The 19052-nt window shown below is 38.8% G+C and overlaps 1 protein-coding gene and 3 non-coding genes across 5 annotated transcripts in view; 2 read left to right on the plus strand and 2 right to left on the minus strand.

The window, feature by feature from the left end:
* Positions 1-18629, plus strand: part of casq1b (calsequestrin 1b) — a 33358-nt gene extending 14729 nt beyond the window's left edge. Inside the window, exons 2-12 of one of the 2 annotated variants that reach the window (XM_049472431.1) lie at positions 3185-3217; positions 6433-6526; positions 11638-11738; positions 12688-12799; positions 12904-12977; positions 14065-14195; positions 15814-15859; positions 15997-16051; positions 16695-16795; positions 17090-17164; positions 17368-18629. In XM_049472431.1, the coding sequence (XP_049328388.1) occupies positions 3185-3217; positions 6433-6526; positions 11638-11738; positions 12688-12799; positions 12904-12977; positions 14065-14195; positions 15814-15859; positions 15997-16051; positions 16695-16795; positions 17090-17164; positions 17368-17922 (1377 nt within the window). In that variant the 3' untranslated portion in view covers positions 17923-18629. The remainder of the gene's footprint in view (positions 1-3184; positions 3218-6432; positions 6527-11637; positions 11739-12687; positions 12800-12903; positions 12978-14064; positions 14196-15813; positions 15860-15996; positions 16052-16694; positions 16796-17089; positions 17165-17367) is intronic. The other variant, XM_049472432.1, reaches the window with a different exon arrangement.
* trnar-ccu (transfer RNA arginine (anticodon CCU)) lies at positions 7571-7643 on the minus strand. Its single transcript has one exon. It is a non-coding gene; the product is annotated as a tRNA-Arg (tRNA).
* trnar-acg (transfer RNA arginine (anticodon ACG)) lies at positions 8353-8425 on the minus strand. The gene has a single exon. It is a non-coding gene; the product is annotated as a tRNA-Arg (tRNA).
* trnaq-cug (transfer RNA glutamine (anticodon CUG)) lies at positions 10472-10543 on the plus strand. Its single transcript has one exon. It is a non-coding gene; the product is annotated as a tRNA-Gln (tRNA).
* Positions 18630-19052: the final 423 nt, after the last annotated feature.

Consider the following 19052-nt stretch of genomic DNA (forward strand, 5'->3'; position numbering starts at 1 on the left):
ATTAAAATAATTAAAATGATAAGAAATGATCAAATGAGCTAAGAACAAAAACATTGCAATAAAAAAATTAGAAGAATTAATAATTAAATAAAATAATAAGAAAAAGATAAACTCATTTAAAAAAACAATTACAGGCTGTCTGAAGGTGGTTAGCTTTAGAGTTTCCTGTAGTGAATTCCAGCTTGTGCTGGAGAAACTTGAAACACTGAAAACTCACCCCTAGACAAAATACTGAAAATCTTAGCTTACTGTAAATAAACAGAAGCGCTTTACTCTCCCAAAAAACGTTTTTTTTTTTTTTAAGAATTACAGTTTGTTTATTTAGGTGCTTTTTCCAGCTTTCCCATTAGAAAGGAAACATGGTGACACCCTTGTTCAGTGAATTTATAATTAATAGATTTACCTGCCTCTACTGTCGAGCGAAGGCTAGATTTTTCTACATTTTGGTAGAAATCAAAGCTGTGAGAATTTGCTGCATTTGTCCTCGAGTCTTTTCATTTGAACAGCAGTGCTAACCTTAGAGCTGTAGTCTCTAATTTTTTTCGATGCTCCTAACAAGAATAGTAAAACCAGCATGTTTGTGTGTGTGTGTGTGTGTGTGTGTAAGTAAGTGACAGTAGGCTTTAGAACAAATTAATTGCAGTAGAGAAAATGTGAAAATCTGACTGATGCCAAATGAAACATAATTAAAGCAATCAGCATCAGTGTGACAAAGCCCTGCTTTATCAAATCTGGCAACCCAGAGTTCTGAGGAGCACAGAGCTGCAAAAAACACAATAGACCAAATGTTCCTTCAGCTTCAAACCATTCAGAGCAGCAGCAGACTGACCTCTCTGACACTGTCAGACATTTACAGTGACCCGCTGAGGTCACCCCCATTCACCACCATGTCCAAATTACCATCCAATCAGCTTACAGTTTATATAATGAGACTTTTTTGATGGGAAGATCAGAGAGGGGTCAGGAATGAATCATCTCCATTCACTAAACCATCAGCTAAGCGACAGTCAAATTAACACCCTACTCTTTAGCCTAAAGTTGCCTCTACCATTCGACACATATATATATATATATTCAACCATTTATCCAACTGTAAGATATAACATAGCAACACCTCAGCAACCACCATAACAACAAACTCCGAATAATTCGCCGAACACATAGCAACCACCTGGCAAAACCATATCAACTAACATGATGATCCTTATTGAGAAGGATTATCGTACAACTAATGTAGCACCTTAACAGTCCTTTAGCAATCACCCAGCAACACCTTAGCAACCATCTCTTATACCATAGCAGCATCTGTTTTAGTACCTTAGCAACTACCTTGCTACACTTTAGCAACCACCTAGCAACACTTTAGCAGCTTACAAAGAACACATTAGAGACCACCTAGGAATGCCTTAGTATCCACCTAGCCATACCATAGCATCCATCTAGCAATATATTAGAAACCACCTAGCAACACTTTAGCAATTCACTAAGAACACATTACTCTGTTTCCTGTGTAAATCTGCTCTGATGTGCTGAGATCTCTTTCAGAAACGTCTACTTTTATAGACGGACGAGTGTCTGAAACAGACGGTCTCTCTCTCTCTCTCTCTCTCTCTCTCTCTCTCTCTCTCCCTCCGTCCTGCTGAACGCATGCTGTTCACTAATACTCACGCCTGACTCATCTCATCTGTTTCATACAGAAAATAAACCATCCAATCAAACACAACAACTTCATAACATCTCCAAACTCTATGTTTAGTAACAAGTTCCAGCATGTTTTCAGAAATACTGTTCCAGAAATGCCTGACATAATAACAATTTGAACTATTATGTTGTTTCAAACATAATTTTTCCAACTAGATGAGCACTAACATTGTGGAGATGTTGAAAGAGGAAAACATAGACACAAGGGACGGAGCAGTGACAGTACCAGAACATTTTAAAAAACATTTATATGAACATCCAGAAAACTCCACAGATTGAAGAATATTCACTTTAACGTTCAGAAAATGTTAAACTGACCAAAAATAGTTGGAATTGTGTTCTCAAGAGTGATGAAGCTCTGTCCATTACTTTTGTATGGACCAAACCAAATCAAAAGAGTTGACCAGTATCACCAGTATCAGTCATCATAGCAACTGCCTAGGAACACCTAAGCATCCACCTGTATTATCTTAGCAACTGCCCAAGAAAACCCTGAACCAGTTGCCTTTGGTGAATAGCCACCTCCACTCTCCCACAGCTTTCTGAGATCCAATAATTTTGTGCTTTTTGCCCCTGCAGATAAATTGCTTTTTCCACTGTTATCCAGCTCAAAGTATCCAGACAGCTCTGACATTTAAATCAAGGCATTAAAAGTGCTCAAGAAGCTTATTAAAAGCACATCTCATAGTCCCATAAAGCTCTGGGCACCGCCATCAATGTACTGATAGCTTTAGTCATAGAAACATGCTAAATAATTGCTGCCAGCAGATTAATGTATGCTCTTATATTCTCAAAATATAACTATATCAAATGTTTTTGTACCGCAGACACATATTTTTTTTTCATTTTAAACTCCAGTTATAAGCCTTTTAAACATGCTGTACCTGTATCTCCAGGATTAGCTCGATCAGCTCACAGTAGCAGTAATGCTAGTGCTTTACAATGTAAAACCTTTCTGTTTTCTGTAAATAGACTAAAATGAACACACTTAGGCACTTTTTTTAGTAAAATACATTATTCTACTTTCTAAAATTACTCAGAACAAAGAAATACTCTGAACAAGTAGTTCATTATTATTTTTAATTTAAAGTTTTAGCTTTTTTTAACTCATGGGCTCCGTCTAGAGTTTAACATTAGTTTACTCATACAACAAGGGGGAGCAGAGTGGACAGTGTGTTTTGGACTCGTGGTTCTCTCTTTCTGTGATCCCATTGGCTGTAGGTAGCTGCTGCTTCTGACTCCTAGTCGCAGACTGAGTCGGGTTGTTATTTAATTCACTTCTATCTATGATTACTATGATCTTATTGATTTCCATAACTCAGAATCAACTCAAGTTCTAACTCAAGTGTACTCTAGTGCTTTTTTAATGGAGTTAAGTGGGTTAATGGAGTTTAATGGTTTATTGGAGTTAATGGAGTTTGCATGAGTGTGTTGATGTGTTGGTTGCCCCCCCTCTAAAGAGTCACCTGACTTCTCTCTGCAGTTGCTAACCAGTCCTGCCGCCCTGACCTACCAGGTACGTCCACAGGCCTTCGACCTGCTCCTCCTGCTCTTTTCTTTCTCCTTACTTCCTTCTTTCTGTTATTTCTTGGCCTCTCACTAAAGCCTTATGAAAAAAATCTGAATGGCATCCTTCCTTTCTCTCTGTCTAGGATTGGTTTGTTTGGACTTCTTTCACCTGTTGTTGAGGTATTTTTGTTTCCCCCCACACATTACTTACTCGCCCAATGAGGAAGGAAACAGAGAGCGATGCTATTGTAGATTTTTTGAATGTGGCTTGTGTATCTTCGGAGCGTTGGGGGGCTTATGGGGGCCTTTGGGAGCGCAACAAGCCAAACCCACTGCTGCCTTGGTGCCTTGGTCGTACGTCTGTCTGTCTACACAACACTACAGCTACTAATCCTCACATACATCCATCCAACCATCCATCCATCCATCCATCCATCCAAACATCTAACTGCTGAGACTGTCTTCATTGGGGATTTCAAATATGTAGCACTCCAATTAAAGATATTTTTTTTGATACAGAAACCAAGTCATTTTGTTTCATTTTAGTTCCCTAAAATGAAACAAAATGACTTGGTTTCTGTATCAAAAAAAAAATCTCTTTAATTGGAGTGCTACAAACTATGTCTAAACTATCAGCAAAACAGTATAATAATTAGCTAAATCCATAATGTCAAGCCACTCAAACATGCTTCCAAGCGAGCTACAGAGCTATACATCCAGTATAACCAAGCTGGACCATGCTCATTGGCCAAAATTACCAGAAAAGACCATCTAAGACAATCTATAAGTACAACCCCCAGCAAAAGCTGGTCCTATTTCTCTTTTGTAGCCTTCCCCTTGTTTTCAAGTGTAACCTTTCCACATGAGTTTTATAAGGGTAAGGGGTGAAATCCACCCTCTAAAGAATTGGAACAATCCTTTAAGAACCTGAGACAGATACAGATATAGCTATTTTATAGCAGTGGAGCTGTAAAGTTCAGCAACCTAGCTGCTGCTGCTAAACTTGTTAACTTTAGGGCGTATTTTATTGTATGTCTTCAGCAATTCATTATTACTGTTCATTGCTTAATTTCTCTGTGATGGGAATAAAATTTTATTAGCTTTTATTTTATTTTTCCATTCCACCTTAAATGCTGCAGCCTCTGCCCTTGGTTTCACAATTTAAAGGTCTCTTTCCAACGTTCATTCATTTTTAAATGTTTAGCTGTATATATAGAGTTTTATATCACAAAATCTGACATGAACAGTGCCCACTTTGACAAGTTGAGCTGCCTTGTCAAACCGTGCTTCCCTAGTGTTTACTTAAGGTCTCTGTAAAATGCAGAATCAACCGGAGATTTAAACCTATAGTTACTTGCACAAGATAGCTGACGCTAACTAGCTCTGTAAACAGAGCTGTAAACAGCTGTTAGCTCCACCTTAGCTATAGCTAAAGATTTGCTCTCAGGTCGACTTTTCTTTTACTAGCTACTGCAGACAATGGAGGTTGAGGGACAGTTTCATGTGCAGCATCCTATACAACTCAGAGAGACATATAGTTATTTACAAAAAAAGGATTTTAGTGGAATGAGACCTTCTAAGGTGGAATATTAAAAGTTATTTAGTTAGCTAGCTATGAAAATAAACTAATATTTTTTTTAGTGCTTGTTGTGAAGAACACGGCCATAAGACATTAAAAGTACATGATAAACGATGTAAAATAGGTAAAATAGTGAATATCATAATTTTAAACAAGGGTTTTGAGTGTACCTCTAAAAAAATCTCAGGGTCATGAAGCCCAAATATTTCCTTTAACCATCCAGACTAACAAAAATTGGGCAAAATAGAAAATAGGGCTGAGCGTAGAAATTGGATTGGGTTTAAATGACTTGGTTTACATCTTTGCAGTTGAGTTACGCCAATATCAATCAATCAACCTTTATTTTCACTCGGGGAAAAACATTGAGGTTGACCCTCATTTACAATGTGTTGCTGAGCATTTACAGCACTAAAGGGATTGAAAACATTTCATAATAAATTAGAGATAATAAGAAATAAAATAGTAAAAAATTAAACAAAAAATAAAAAGTACTAATTTTAGTGGTTGAGATCACAGCTGTGATTATTCCTGATGCCGCTTTATTGGCTGAGTGGTGAATGAAGAGCTTTGGGCCGATGCAAGCTGGGTTTTGAATGATCTCTCTTTATATGCCGCCGCTGGGCTTCAACAGGGTGGAGAAGATCTGTTTCATATGAGTTCACTTTTTTTTCTGTATAGTAGTAGACCTATTGTTTAATTGGACCAAAGTATAGTGTCCAACATGCAGGTAGTTGGCTTTATATACACAGATCAAGCATAACATTATGACCACCTCCTTGTTTAGTGCATGTTTTGCTGGAATCAGTGGATCAGATACTGCAGAAGTGCTGCTGGAGTTCTTAAACACCTTATTGTCACTGCTGGACTGAAAAGTCCACCAAGAGCATCTTATGAAGGACTAGAGCAGGGGTCGGCAATAACATCTGTGGCCCATGAGGTAGTTTGAACTATAATAAACTATGATGAAAAGAATAAATAAAATGCTTTAGTTTTCGCCCGTTCAATATATACGTTTTTCCCCGCCACGTCCTAATTCACTTCTTGGCTTTGCCTGCTTTGAGATCAACTGTTCTGCAATTGTGTTCAACAACCCTCTGGGCTGGAGAGCTACTAGTCTCTTTAAGAACTCCAGCAGCACTTCTACAGTATCTGATCAACTGAATCCACTCTGTGGTGGTCCAGTGGGTTCTAAGCATTAAAGACAGGACTATAGTCTGTATTTTATGCTTGATCTGTGTATATGCTTTTTACATGGGCTCTGATTTGGGCTCTGCCATTGGTTGAGGCACCTGTCCGTCATCAGCACTGGCAGCTTTGTTTCTTGGCTTTTATGGCTGAAGGCTGTTGATGTTGATGCACATCCATAGCATGTGAGGAATGAGTGGTGGTTCCTGAGAGAAGAGGGGTCCTGAGTATTATTATGGGCTGTACCATCTAGCGCCATGCTTTCTGCAGTGCAAAACCAGCTCTTCCACACACCCACACACTCACTCACACATGCACATGCACCCACTAAAGAAGCTGAGAAGCAACAGGAAGGCCTTGCTTGACTTTTTTTTGTTTTGTTTTTTGGTGGCTTTTGCGATCCGTGTCGTTTTTTAAATCTACAGCAGTGACTGCAGACCCTCTCTCTGTTCACGCAGCTCGCCGCCCAGGTGCTGGACGATCTGGACGATGAAGATATCGGGTTCGGTCTGGTGGACGAGAAGAGAGACGCTGCCGTTGCCAAGAAACTGGGTAACACTCCTCCTCGCATCTCCAAACCCCTGAACAATACTCTGTTCCGGAGCTCAGTCTCCGTCGCTCTCTCCTCTCCGGGTGATCATAAACACTAAAAACCAGATTAAAAGAATCACTCTTAGATCTTCCAGCGTTCCTCAGAACTGGAGCTCTGGTTTACAGCCCCCTGCAGTGCTGTAATATCTGCAGGAGCTGCTGTATCTGATCTACAGTACAGAAGATAGAAGTTCATCTAGAAACTCTAGAAACACTGCCATCTAGTGAATGAGCTAAAACATATATATATATATATATATATATATATATATATATATATATATATATATATATATATATGTGTGTATTTAATATGTGTATATGTATATATGTATGTTTTATATATATGTGGGTCAATGACGTGACGCCTAAATTTTGTGTCCAACTACATTTTTTTCAATTAAAAAAAGGTTTAAAAGCATAAAAAGTTTGAGCAGGTTCGAACCCCTGCTCATGCAGCTTTGCCATCAAGCTGCCGGCATTAGAGGGAGCAAAATTGGCCCTGCTCCCTCTGGGTGGGTAGATGGCGCTCTCTCTCCACACTCACTCACTCCTATGGTGATGTCTGCAGCACAGGGCGTCTGTGAGCTGATGTACCAGAGCCGAGTCGCTGCGCTTTCCTCCAAGTGCGCTGTGATGCTGCTCGGTAATGCTGCATCAGCAGCAGCTCGAAAAGAAGCAGTGGCTGACTTCACATGTATCAGAGGAAGCATGTGTTGTCTTCACCCTCCTGGTGTGTTGGGGCATCACTAGTGATAGGGGGAGTCCTCATGAGTGGGTTGGGTAATTGGCCGGGTAGATTGGGGAGAAATGGGAAAAATTTTAAATAAAATATTAAAAAAAAGCATAAAAAGTTGTTATAGATATGTAAGTAAAGTCAGTATAATTGTTTCTCTCTCCCATATTTGTACTTTAACGTCTAACAGCGAGGATCAAACTCGCGACTTCTGGTTCCGTAGACCTTAGCTATGGAGCCGTGCATGTTTACCTCGAGCTAGCTAACTTCGACTCCAGCGAGGATCGAACTCGCGACCTCTGGTTTAGGAGACCAGCGCTCTGTCCACTGAGCTATGGAGCCGTGCCCTAACCCGCCAGCTAACGCTATTTAAACTTTGTTGCCTCGTTTTGCTTTGTTTAAAACTCAGTCGGAAATGCCTTTATAACAAAGTTGTAGAAAAGAGCTGATCTCCCTTTCCTAAATATACATATTTATATATATGGCCCCTGCTCTCCTTCACTATCGCTCATTAGTATAGTCCTGATAGGTGTGGCCTAGGGAGCATGATTAGGTCCCACCGAGATTCGAACTCGGATCGCTGGACGCAGAGTCCAGAGTGATAACCATTACACCATGGGACTGTATAAAAAAGGGGGAAAAAGGGCCAACTTGAAGGTGGAAAGAAAAAAATGAAGAAAGGGGGAAAGAGGGAAGAAGATAAAAAAAACAAGGGAAAATTATTGACATTAGCATAAAATCTCAGCTTTTATTATTATTTTACTCTCCAGGAGCACATTCTGGAATTTTCCGTTCTCTGTTCCGTACACAGTCAGTGGCGTTGTGGTCTCACTCACAATGCTTTTTATTATTGCTCTCTGCCCTAATTATAATCATAATTAACCTATAGCCATGTGGATCTTCAATAGGAGGTATAGATTTAAACATTAGTTTACATCTGTTAGTTGATTTTCTTTACATTTAAGAAGAAAGGGCCACCTTGTAGAACAAGACCAGCGCTCTGTCCACTGAGCTATGGAGCCGTGCAGGTTTACCTCGAGCCAGCTAGCCGAGGCTCCAGCGAGAATCGAACTCGCGACCTCTGGTTTCGTAGACCAGCGCTCTGTCCACTGAGCTATGGAGCCTTGCGCTAACCCCGCCAGCTAACGCTATTTAAACTAAAGTTTTAAACAAAGCATTCGACGAGGGTGGAATTCAAACCCACGCATGCAGACCACAACAGGGTTATTCAATCTAATATTAAACACTTAAAAATCTAAAATTATGAATATGAACTTGTTTTCTTTGCATTATTTGAGGTCTGAAACCATTATTTTTATGTTTACATGTTATTCCAACATTGGAATTCTTTTTTTTTTATGTATTTTTTGGGGGGGGGGATTATTTTTGTGGGGAGTTTTTTTGTTCTTTTATTTTATGTTTTGAGGGAGTTTTTGTTGTGATTTAATTAAAAAAATTTATGTAAATTATTTAATGGCTAAGGCTTGCGGCGACGCAGTTTGCGAGCCACAATCCCCCACGCCCCCACTTCCTTTTTGCGGCGGAGGGCTGGGCGTTGGGCTATTGGTTTAGCCTTGGCCAGGGTTTTACGCCCGGCTATTGGTTTAGCCTTGGCCAGGGTTTTACGCCCGGCTATTGGTTTAGCCTTGGCCAGGGCTTTGCGCCCTGTGGATTTCCTTTTAATGTATTTGGCCATTTAGCTTTGTTTGCTGTAGGATAGATTGACCAACTGTTTCCGAGCACATCTATTTATAAACTCGGTCCGTGATGACGTCATCGCGCGCCGTGCAGGTCTCTCTCTTTGCCAGGGAGCGCGAGAGCGAGAATGATGACGTCATCGGCGCGGCTGCGCGCAGAGTGAGTGAGTGAGCGCGCGCGCTGTGTGTGAGAGAGAGAGAGAGAGAGAGAGATTAACAGATACAGGGAGCTGAGTATAGTTTTGAGGATTATTTACTTTTACTTTATCATTTTCTCTCTCTCGCACAGCGCGCGCTCACTCACTCTGCGCGCAGCCGCGACGATGACGTCATCATTCTCGCTCTCGCGCTCCCTGGCAAAGAGAGAGACCTGCACGGCGCGCGATGACGTCATCACGGACCGAGTTTATAAATAGATGTGCTCGGAAACAGTTGGTCAATCTATCCTACAGCAAACAAAGCTAAATGGCCAAATACATTAAAAGGAAATCCACAGGGCGCAAAGCCCTGGCCAAGGCTAAACCAATAGCCGGGCGTAAAACCCTGGCCAAGGCTAAACCAATAGCCGGGCGTAAAACCCTGGCCAAGGCTAAACCAATAGCCCAACGCCCAGCCCTCCGCCGCAAAAAGGAAGTGGGGGCGTGGGGGATTGTGGCTCGCAAACTGCGTCGCCGCAAGCCTTAGCCAATAAATAATTTACATACATTTTTTAATTAAATCACAACAAAAACTCCCTCAAAACATAAAATAAAAGAACAAAAAAACTCCCCACAAAAATAATCCCCACCCCCCCCACCCCCCCCAAAAAAAAAAATAAACCACCCCCTCCAAAAAATACATAAAAAAAAAAGAATTCCAATGTTGGAATAACATGTAAACATAAAAATAATGGTTTCAGACCTCAAATAATGCAAAGAAAACAAGTTCATATTCTTAATTTTAAGATTTTTAAGTGTTTAATATTAGATTGAATAACCCTGTTGTGGTCTGCATGCGTGGGTTTGAATTCCACCCTCGTCGAATGCTTTGTTTAAAACTTTAGTTTAAATAGCGTTAGCTGGCGGGGTTAGCGCACGGCTCCATAGCTCAGTGGACAGAGCGCTGGTCTTGTTCTACAAGGTGGCCCTTTCTTCTTAAATGTAAAGAAAATCAACTAACAGATGTAAACTAATGTTTAAATCTATACCTCCTATTGAAGATCCACATGGCTATAGGTTAATTATGATTATAATTAGGGCAGAGAGCAATAATAAAAAGCATTGTGAGTGAGACCACAACGCCACTGACTTCACTGACTGTGAAGAGAACGGAAAATTCCAGAATGTGCTCCTGGAGAGTAAAATAATAATAAAAGCTGAGATTTTATGCTAATGTCAATAATTTTCCCTTTTTTCTTTATCTTCTTCCCTCTTTCCCCCTTTCTTCATTTTTTCTTTCCACCTTCAAGTTGGCCCTTTTGCCCCTTTTTTATACAGTCCCATGGTGTAATGGTTATCACTCTGGACTCTGCATCCAGCGATCCGAGTTCGAATCTCGGTGGGACCTAATCATGCTCCCTAGGCCACACCTATCAGGACTATACTAATGAGCGATAGTGAAGGAGAGCAGGGACCAAGCTTAATTTATGTATATTTAGGAAAGGGAGATCAGCTCTATATATAATATATATATAGCCTAATTTATTAGTTGGTGAAAAAAGTAGCAAAATGAATAAAACCTGTGAGAGTCCATTTTTAGTATTTGTATTCAGCTTTCAGACAAATGTTTGTTTGGTTCTGGTTTCAGCTAAAAGAAAAGTTTAATTAGTGCATCATTAGTCAAAAAACAAAACTTTACCCAAATACGTTTTACAGTCTTTTTTGCTTGTGAAGTTTTTCGATGTAGTGTAATTATGTAGTAATCATATTAAAATGACTAAAATACACTGTTTATGAAAATCGTGAAAATTGAGAGAATGTATTTTTTTTGACAATATAAGCAGAGGTTACACTAGCTGCTGCATTTAAATAATGGAGGTAGAATTACAGTATATTGGAAAAAAAAACGTGATTGAGAGTTGTCTGTTTTGCCATTGAAACCTATGGGGATTTACACAGCTTTCTGCAGCCGAACAGCAGGGGGCGCCCGACCTGTGATGGCTTCACTTTTGAGAGACGATGCTCTGTCCAGCTATACACAGTCTATGGTTTCTCCACATTAAAATTAAAGAGCACATTTACTCCAAATATATGTTACTGTATTCTCATTATATTCAGACTTTTAACAAAAAAAGTATTATTTACTGTTTAAAAAGTTGCAACAGGCTCTGAGTGTTTCAGTGGAACAAGGGACTACAACTATAATCTGAGGATTCTCAGTTCGAATCCCACTCATGCAGCTTGCCATCAGCAGCCAAAGTCTGAGAGAGCACAATTGGCCATGCTAATGGGTAGATGGTGCTCTTTTCACAGGTGGTAGTGAGAGCTCTAGTGAGTGGGTTGGGTAATCGGTCTTCCAAACTGAGGAGAAAATGGAACAAAATTAGAAAAAATAACTAATTAACTAAAAATGTAGTAACATTACTACACACAGTACTGTGAATAATTAGTTGGCTATAAATATTATATTCAGTTTGATTAAAACTCTTTATTTTGGGACAGGGCTGGAGGAGGTGGACAGTATCTATATCTTTGCTGATGATGAGATCATCGAGTATGATGGACAGATGGCGGCAGATACGCTGGTGGAGTTCCTCTATGATGTGAGTATTTCCGCACTGGATCTCTGAGCTTCACGATTTGATACAGTGCCTTGCAAAAGTATTTGGGCCCCTTAAACTTTTCAACCTTTTGCCACATTTCAGGCTTCAAACATAAAGATATGAAATTGTAATTTTTTGTTAAGAATCGTCAGCAAGTGGGACACAATCGTGAAGTGGAACGAAATTTATTAATTGGATATTTTAAACCTTTTTTCTTTTTAGAAATAAAAAACTAAAAAAAGTGGGGCGTGAAATATTATTCGGCCCTCTTGCATTAATACTCTGTAGCGCCACCTTTTGTCTCTCAGTTTTGCACATCGAGAGACTGGAATTTTGCCCATTCTTCCTTGTAAAACAGATTGGATTCAGGTCTGGACTTTGACTTGGTCATTCAAACACCTGGATACGTTTATTTGTGAACCGTTCCACCGTAGATTTAGCTTTATGTTTTGGATCATTGTCTTGTTGGAAGATAAGTCTCTGTCCCAGTCTCAGGTCTTTTACAGACTCCAACAGGTTTTCTTCCAGAATGCTCCTGTATTTGGCTCCATCCATCTTGCCATCAATTTTAACCATATTCACAAATGCTGTCCCTGATGCTGCCACCACCATGTTTGACAGTGGGGATGGTGTGTTCAGGGTGATGAGCTGTGTTGCTTTTACGCCAAACATAACGTTTTACATTGTGGCCAAAAAGTTTGATTTTAGTTTCGTCTGATCAGAGCAACTTCTTCCACATGTTTGGTGTGTCTCCTAGGTGGCTTGTGGCAAATTTTAAACGAGACTTTTTATGGATATCTTTGAGAAATGGCTTTCTTCTTGCCACTCTTCCATAAAGGCCAGATTTGTGCAGCGTCACGACTGAGTGTCCCAACTTATTATCCTGCAGAGACTAATTTATAATAGTTCTTACGTAAATGTGATGTATATTATTAAATATATTTTTCAGGTAATTGAAGATCCAGTGGAGATCATTGATAACGAGCGCGAGCTGAAAGGCTTCTATAACCTCCACGAGGACACCAAGCTGGTGGGGTTCTTTAAGAGCGAGAAGTCCCGGCGTAAGTACTGACCCCTGATCAGATGTAATAAGAAACATATATACACTTTAATATTCAAGTGTTTATAGTGGGAGTTACGACTCTTTATGTTCTTTATGTTTCAGATTTTATTGAGTTTGATGACGCCGCTGAGGAGTTCCATCCCTTCGTCAAGTTCTTCGCCACCTTCGAGCCTAAAGTATGTAATAATCACTATTAAAGACAATTACACATGTGGACAGAATTGTTGGACTATTCTGTAATATACCTGCTGAGAGGTGCAGAAATCGTTTGATTGCAGTGATTGCAGTGCCTCAAAAGGTTGTGCCATAAAATATTAAGATAAGTGTACCATCATTTTTGTCCAGGTCTGTTTAATGAGTTTATTTTTTTTTTAATAATTCTGTTGAACCACGTTTCATAATCAGTGTCAGATTCCTATTTGTTCATTTTCATAGAAGAAATAGAATAAGTTATTATTACTTTTGTCAGATTCAAGTTATTTCTGTGACCATTGTGGGTTTTTTGTTTTCATTAACTGAAGGGGTACCAACAATTTTGAACATGTGTGTAAAGAAAATAATATTAGTAAGAGATTAAAAAATATGTAGATATGTAAAATATTGTTGATTAGTCTTAAGTAAAATAATATCTCATACAGATAAAGAGTTAGATAAACAAATGAGTAAAGCAAGTATAGAAGAGTAAGTCACTGTACACAGTACCAGTCAAAAGTTTGGACACACACCTTCTTATTTATGTTTTTTTTTTCCCTACATTATGAATAAACAGTGAAGTGATCCAGACTATGAAGGAACACATAGTGAATCATGTAGTAACTTAAAAGTGTTAAACAAACCAAAATAGTTGCTCTTATCTGGAGAGCTGTTAACTTGCAGTTTCTGAGGCTGGTTACCCCCTGCTGGGTGCTCCTGATGAGTGCCAGTTTCATCATTATTATATTTTGAATGGACTTGGTGGTGACTGCTCTTGAGGATACTTTCAAAGTTCTTGAAATGTTTTTTTAGTTGAGTATCTTTTAGCTTAATCTGGATTAGAACATTACTCAAATATTCACTATTCACTGTATACCTGTAACTCTACCTCTTCACTACTTTACTTTAACTGATGCTCTCAAACACATTAAGAGGTAATTAAGTCTTGACGAGTTCAGCACAGCTGTTAACTGAAAGCCTGAATTCCAGGTGACTGAGTTAGTATCGTTTGGGCTGGTCAGTGTGTTTTTATATGATGTATTTCAGTACTGCTGGTCTTTATCTGTGCAGATTGCCAGGAAGCTGAAGCTGAATCTGAACGAGGTGGATTTCTACGAGCCTTTTATGGAAGATCCCGTCACCATCCCGGGAATGCCGTATACCGAGGCCGAGATCGTCGAGTACATCGAGGAGCACGAGAGGTTCATCACGTCTCTGATTCTGGCTGGATTATATCAAACTGTATTTTAGAAATGCCTTTTCAACCCTTAGAACCCTATTGACACAAATTGCCTAAAAATCGTGCAATTACTCAGGGATGCATCAACACATCAACATGATTCATGTATTGTGACAAATGGGGAACCCTGTTGTTTTTAAAAAATAGCACTGTGCTTGAGAAATCTATTGTGAAATAAGCCTAAAGAATAGGCTTACCTTTATATTTCCATGCTTTATTCTATTTGGCACTATTTTTAATTTTTTTTTTTCCAAAATTTGATTAACATTTTAAGTTTGCATATTTGTATATAGTTTTTTATTTTGTGTGTATTATAATAAAACAGTATTTATCTTTTTTTTTTTTCATCATTTTGTTAATGAACTCTTTATTATAATATTTACTGTTATTATAAACAGCTAATAGTAAATATCCAGTGTACTAAATCACTTTCGTTAGATAGGAATATCGGCCATATTGGCCCAAATTATTCAAGAATATTAAGAAAAATAAATCCGCCTGGTGCTGCTCAAGTATTCGGTCACAGTAATAAGCCATGTAATAAATATACACTCTAATCTGACTATTAGATTGATTTGAGTCTGTACAATTTTGATCAAAACGGTATCAATTTCATTAAGATTTACACATTTTGGAAGCATTTACTTCTCAAATGACGATATTTATGAGCAGCTCAGAATCTTCTGGTATAAAGAAAAATAACAGCATGTGGCTGCTCTCATAAGATTTTTTAACAAGTGAATGGGAACTGACAAAAACAGAGGAAAAAAAAATGGATGGGTGGGTGGGTGGGTGGGTGGATGGATGGAAGGATGGATGGATGGAAGGATGGATGGATGGAAGGATGGATGGATGGGTAAATATTTCAAAATAAGTCAACATTTTGAAAGTCATTAGATTGACATGAGGCATCACTGTAAATATAAAGCTTCAGAAAATGTTAGAATTTCACTCAGTAGTACCCATAATGTAAAAGCTGTGTAAAGTTCCTTATTTACAGAATGTAGGAGTGCTTAAGGGTTTGTGCTGAAAATAAAACTAAACTAACTCCTTTTAAAAGTGTATTTTAGCTTCTACAACAGATTCTAATAATTTAACCGTTCAAATTCTTTAATTAAATGTTTTATGTTCCATATAACTAGTTCTCACCTAATTTCTATAACTAAATATTCAAATATAAGTTATGAAATTATTTTTTTCTCATTTGCAACATCATGATTTTAGCCCACAATAAGAAACAAACATGAATGAGCTGCTCACTAAATTATTAGATTTATGTTTTTTAATTGGTATCAATATTCAGAAATGGGTCTAATGGGCTCATATAAATTAATATTGTAATTAGTTATTTTGAAACAGATTTTTGAGAATGTTAGTAAATACTTTGAGGTACTGTGTCAGATGTTTAAGTAATTAATTAGTGATGCTTGTTGATACCCAGCCAATTACAATTATGTGACTATAGAAACAGAGGAGGAAGATATGAGGTCATCCTTCTGATTATTCTAACATGATTCACACTAATTAATGGGTATCTTTGAGTGACTGAACTGGATTCTGTGTCTCTTTCCTCTATTTAGACCAACTCTGAGAAAACTGGAACCTCACAGCATGTACGAAACCTGGGTACGCTCTCAATACATCAAACATATAAACATACAGTAATCAATATATCCTGATTAATCCCTTTAGTATAAAGATATAAGTTCATATTTAACTGTGATGAATAAAGATAAATGTTCTAATGTGTTTTTCCACTTTAGGAGGACGACATTAATGGTCAACACATTGTAGCTTTCGCTGAGGAGACTGACCCCGGTACTGCTGACCATCATCACACTCCCTACTTAACTCCTATAATCCTATACTGAAAACAGACCATAAACACTCTGCTCCATTTAACTCATTCATTCATTCATTCATTCATTTAAACAATCATTTATTCATCCATCCATGTATTCATACATTCATTCATTCAAATATTCATTCATTCAAATATTCATTCATTTATTCAAATATTTATTCATTAATTTATTCAAACATTTATTAATCTATCATCCATCCATTCATTCATTCATTTAAACAATCATTTATTCATCCATTCATGTATTCATACATTCATTAATTCAAAAATTCATTCATTTTTTCAATTATATAAATATTAATTAATTCATTTATCCATTCAGAATTTTTTCATCCATCCATTTATTGATTCATCCATTTATTCATTCATTAATTTATTCATTCACTCATCCTTCCACCCATTCATTCATTTAGTCATCCATTTATTTGTTTATTTATTCATCCTTCCATTCATTTATCCAACCATCTATTTATTAATGGATTTTTTTCTCCATACATCATTTTTACATTTATAATGCTTTAAGTAGTTTTGTATAATTTCTGTAAAATTGTTGTTCTTTTTTTAACTCTGCTGTGTCTCGTATTTAACGCTGTTTAGATGGTTTTGAGTTTCTGGAGATCCTGAAGGAGGTGGCTCGTGAGAACACTGAAAACCCAGACCTGAGCATCATCTGGATCGACCCGGACGACTTCCCTCTGGTGAGAAGATCCTCAAACTTATCTTTTCCATAAACTGATTGGCTAATATTTAGAAGTAAAGCCACTATAGTGGGTGATTTGATGAAAAGCATCAGACCTATGAAGCAGAGAATGCTGTTTATGTGCCAGCAGCACCTCCTTCTGGAGAAACATCATCCTGAAAAATACAGTACCAGACATGTTCAAATAGATATATTTTGGCACAGCTTCTGAACAGCTATTAAAAACATAATAACATAATAAAACAGAAGGTGTGAAAATCCTGATTTAGCTGTTGGGTTTTGTTTCTTTCAGCTGGTGCCGTACTGGGAGAAGACCTTCGGTATTGACCTGTCCTCTCCTCAGATCGGCGTGGTGGATGTGAAGGATGTAAGATGATATGATGTCTTTTAGCTCAGTTAAATTCCATCTGTCACTCATCATAACTCATGGAAATGTCTTTATCTATAACATGCATCATAATTTATTGAAGGAATGGGCTCACAATCACTTTTTTGAGGAGGTTGGGGGTGGGGGTGGGGGGTTCAGGAGGTCTGATTCGGTAAAATTTGGGTAAAATATGTGTTTTACAGGCTGACAGTGTTTGGATGGAAATGGACGATGAGGAGGACATGCCCACTGCTTATGAGCTGGACAGCTGGATCGAGGACGTCCTGGCGGGAAAAGTTGACCCAGATGAAGACGATAGTGATGATGATGATGAAGAAGAGGAGGAGGATGACGACGACGACGACGATGACGACGCTGACGATGATGATGATGACGACGATGATGATGACGACAACGATGATGGCGATGATGATGATGATGACAACGACGATGATGACGACGATGATGATGACGACGCTGACGATGATGATGATGACGATGACGACAACGATGATGATGACGATGATGATGAAGACGATGATGATGACGACGACGACGGTGATGACGACGACGACGGTGATGACGACAACGATGATGATGATGATGAAGACGATGATGATGACGACGGTGATGATGACGACGACGACGACGACGGTGATGACGACGACGACGGTGATGACGATGATGATGATGATGGCGATGACGACGATGATGATAATGACGACGATGATGATAATGACGATGATGACGACGAATAAACTCTTTAAAATCATTTCAGGGATCACTTTTGATTGGCCGGCACCGGCCCAAACTCATCAAACCCCTCAACATCATGCCAAGTTTAAACTTCATCCTCAGATCTGGTATCTAATCATCTCCAGTCATCACCTCCAGTCTGCAGAAGCTTTGTGCCGTTCTGTCAGCACCGCCAGCACCACCAGCACCACCACCACCCATCAGCACCACCAGCAGCACCACCCTGAAGCTTGAGGAGAACTTCAGGAGCAAAACTGACTGGTCTTTTTACAGAACCCTCAGAATCTGCAACAACCGCCATCAATCATCACCGTTCTATGGTCCAAGCTCTTACTCTGGAACATTCGCCTGCTGACGGCTCCGGGAGTCCAGGCTGGAGGGGGGCTGTGTTTAGCTGTGTTTAAGGGCTACGTGTTGATTTTCTGTATGTGTGTATGTATGTATGTATGTATGTGCGCGTGCGTGAGTTCTTGTGAGAGGAAAAGGGGTTTATATTTATTTGTCTTGTGAGTTCCTGTACTGTTCTTACTGTACTCATTCTACGTCTGATTCTCTACAGATAAATCTGTTCCTCTGGTCACGGTCACATTGTGTAAAGGAGGAATCTACATTAACTAGAATGTCTTAATTCAAAAATATTTGGGAAATCAGTGGACAAACAACATTAATTCAAAGGGAAAAGCAGATTTTAACTAATTTTGTTAACTGATGTTAACAGTCATAAAAAGAAAACAAACAAAACAATCAGTGGTCTGTCTTCATTTCAGTGTGTGAGACTTTTTATTAAGTAAAAATTCCAGTTCAAGACCAGTTTCTGCTGGTAATTGGTTTCAGCTGTTCCAAGCTGTATTTTTTTTTGATGGCCAATATGGCTGAAAACATAAGCATAAACGAACCAACCCAACCCAACCCAGTCCAGCCAATCCCAACCAACCAAACTCAGCCCAACAAAGCCCAGCCCAGCCCAACCAAACACAACCAACCCAGCTCAGCCAATCCCAACCAAACCCCCCAACCCAGCCCATTTTATGTTACATGTCCATTACAGACTCTACATTAATTAAATAGCATGGATTTGATGTCATGATTTAACATAGAAACTGCAGAAAGTGGTCTAAAACACTAATCCTGA

The sequence above is a fragment of the Astyanax mexicanus genome, chromosome 25, assembly GCF_023375975.1.
Source record: "Astyanax mexicanus isolate ESR-SI-001 chromosome 25, AstMex3_surface, whole genome shotgun sequence".
In the NCBI taxonomy this organism is placed as follows: domain Eukaryota; kingdom Metazoa; phylum Chordata; class Actinopteri; order Characiformes; family Acestrorhamphidae; genus Astyanax; species Astyanax mexicanus.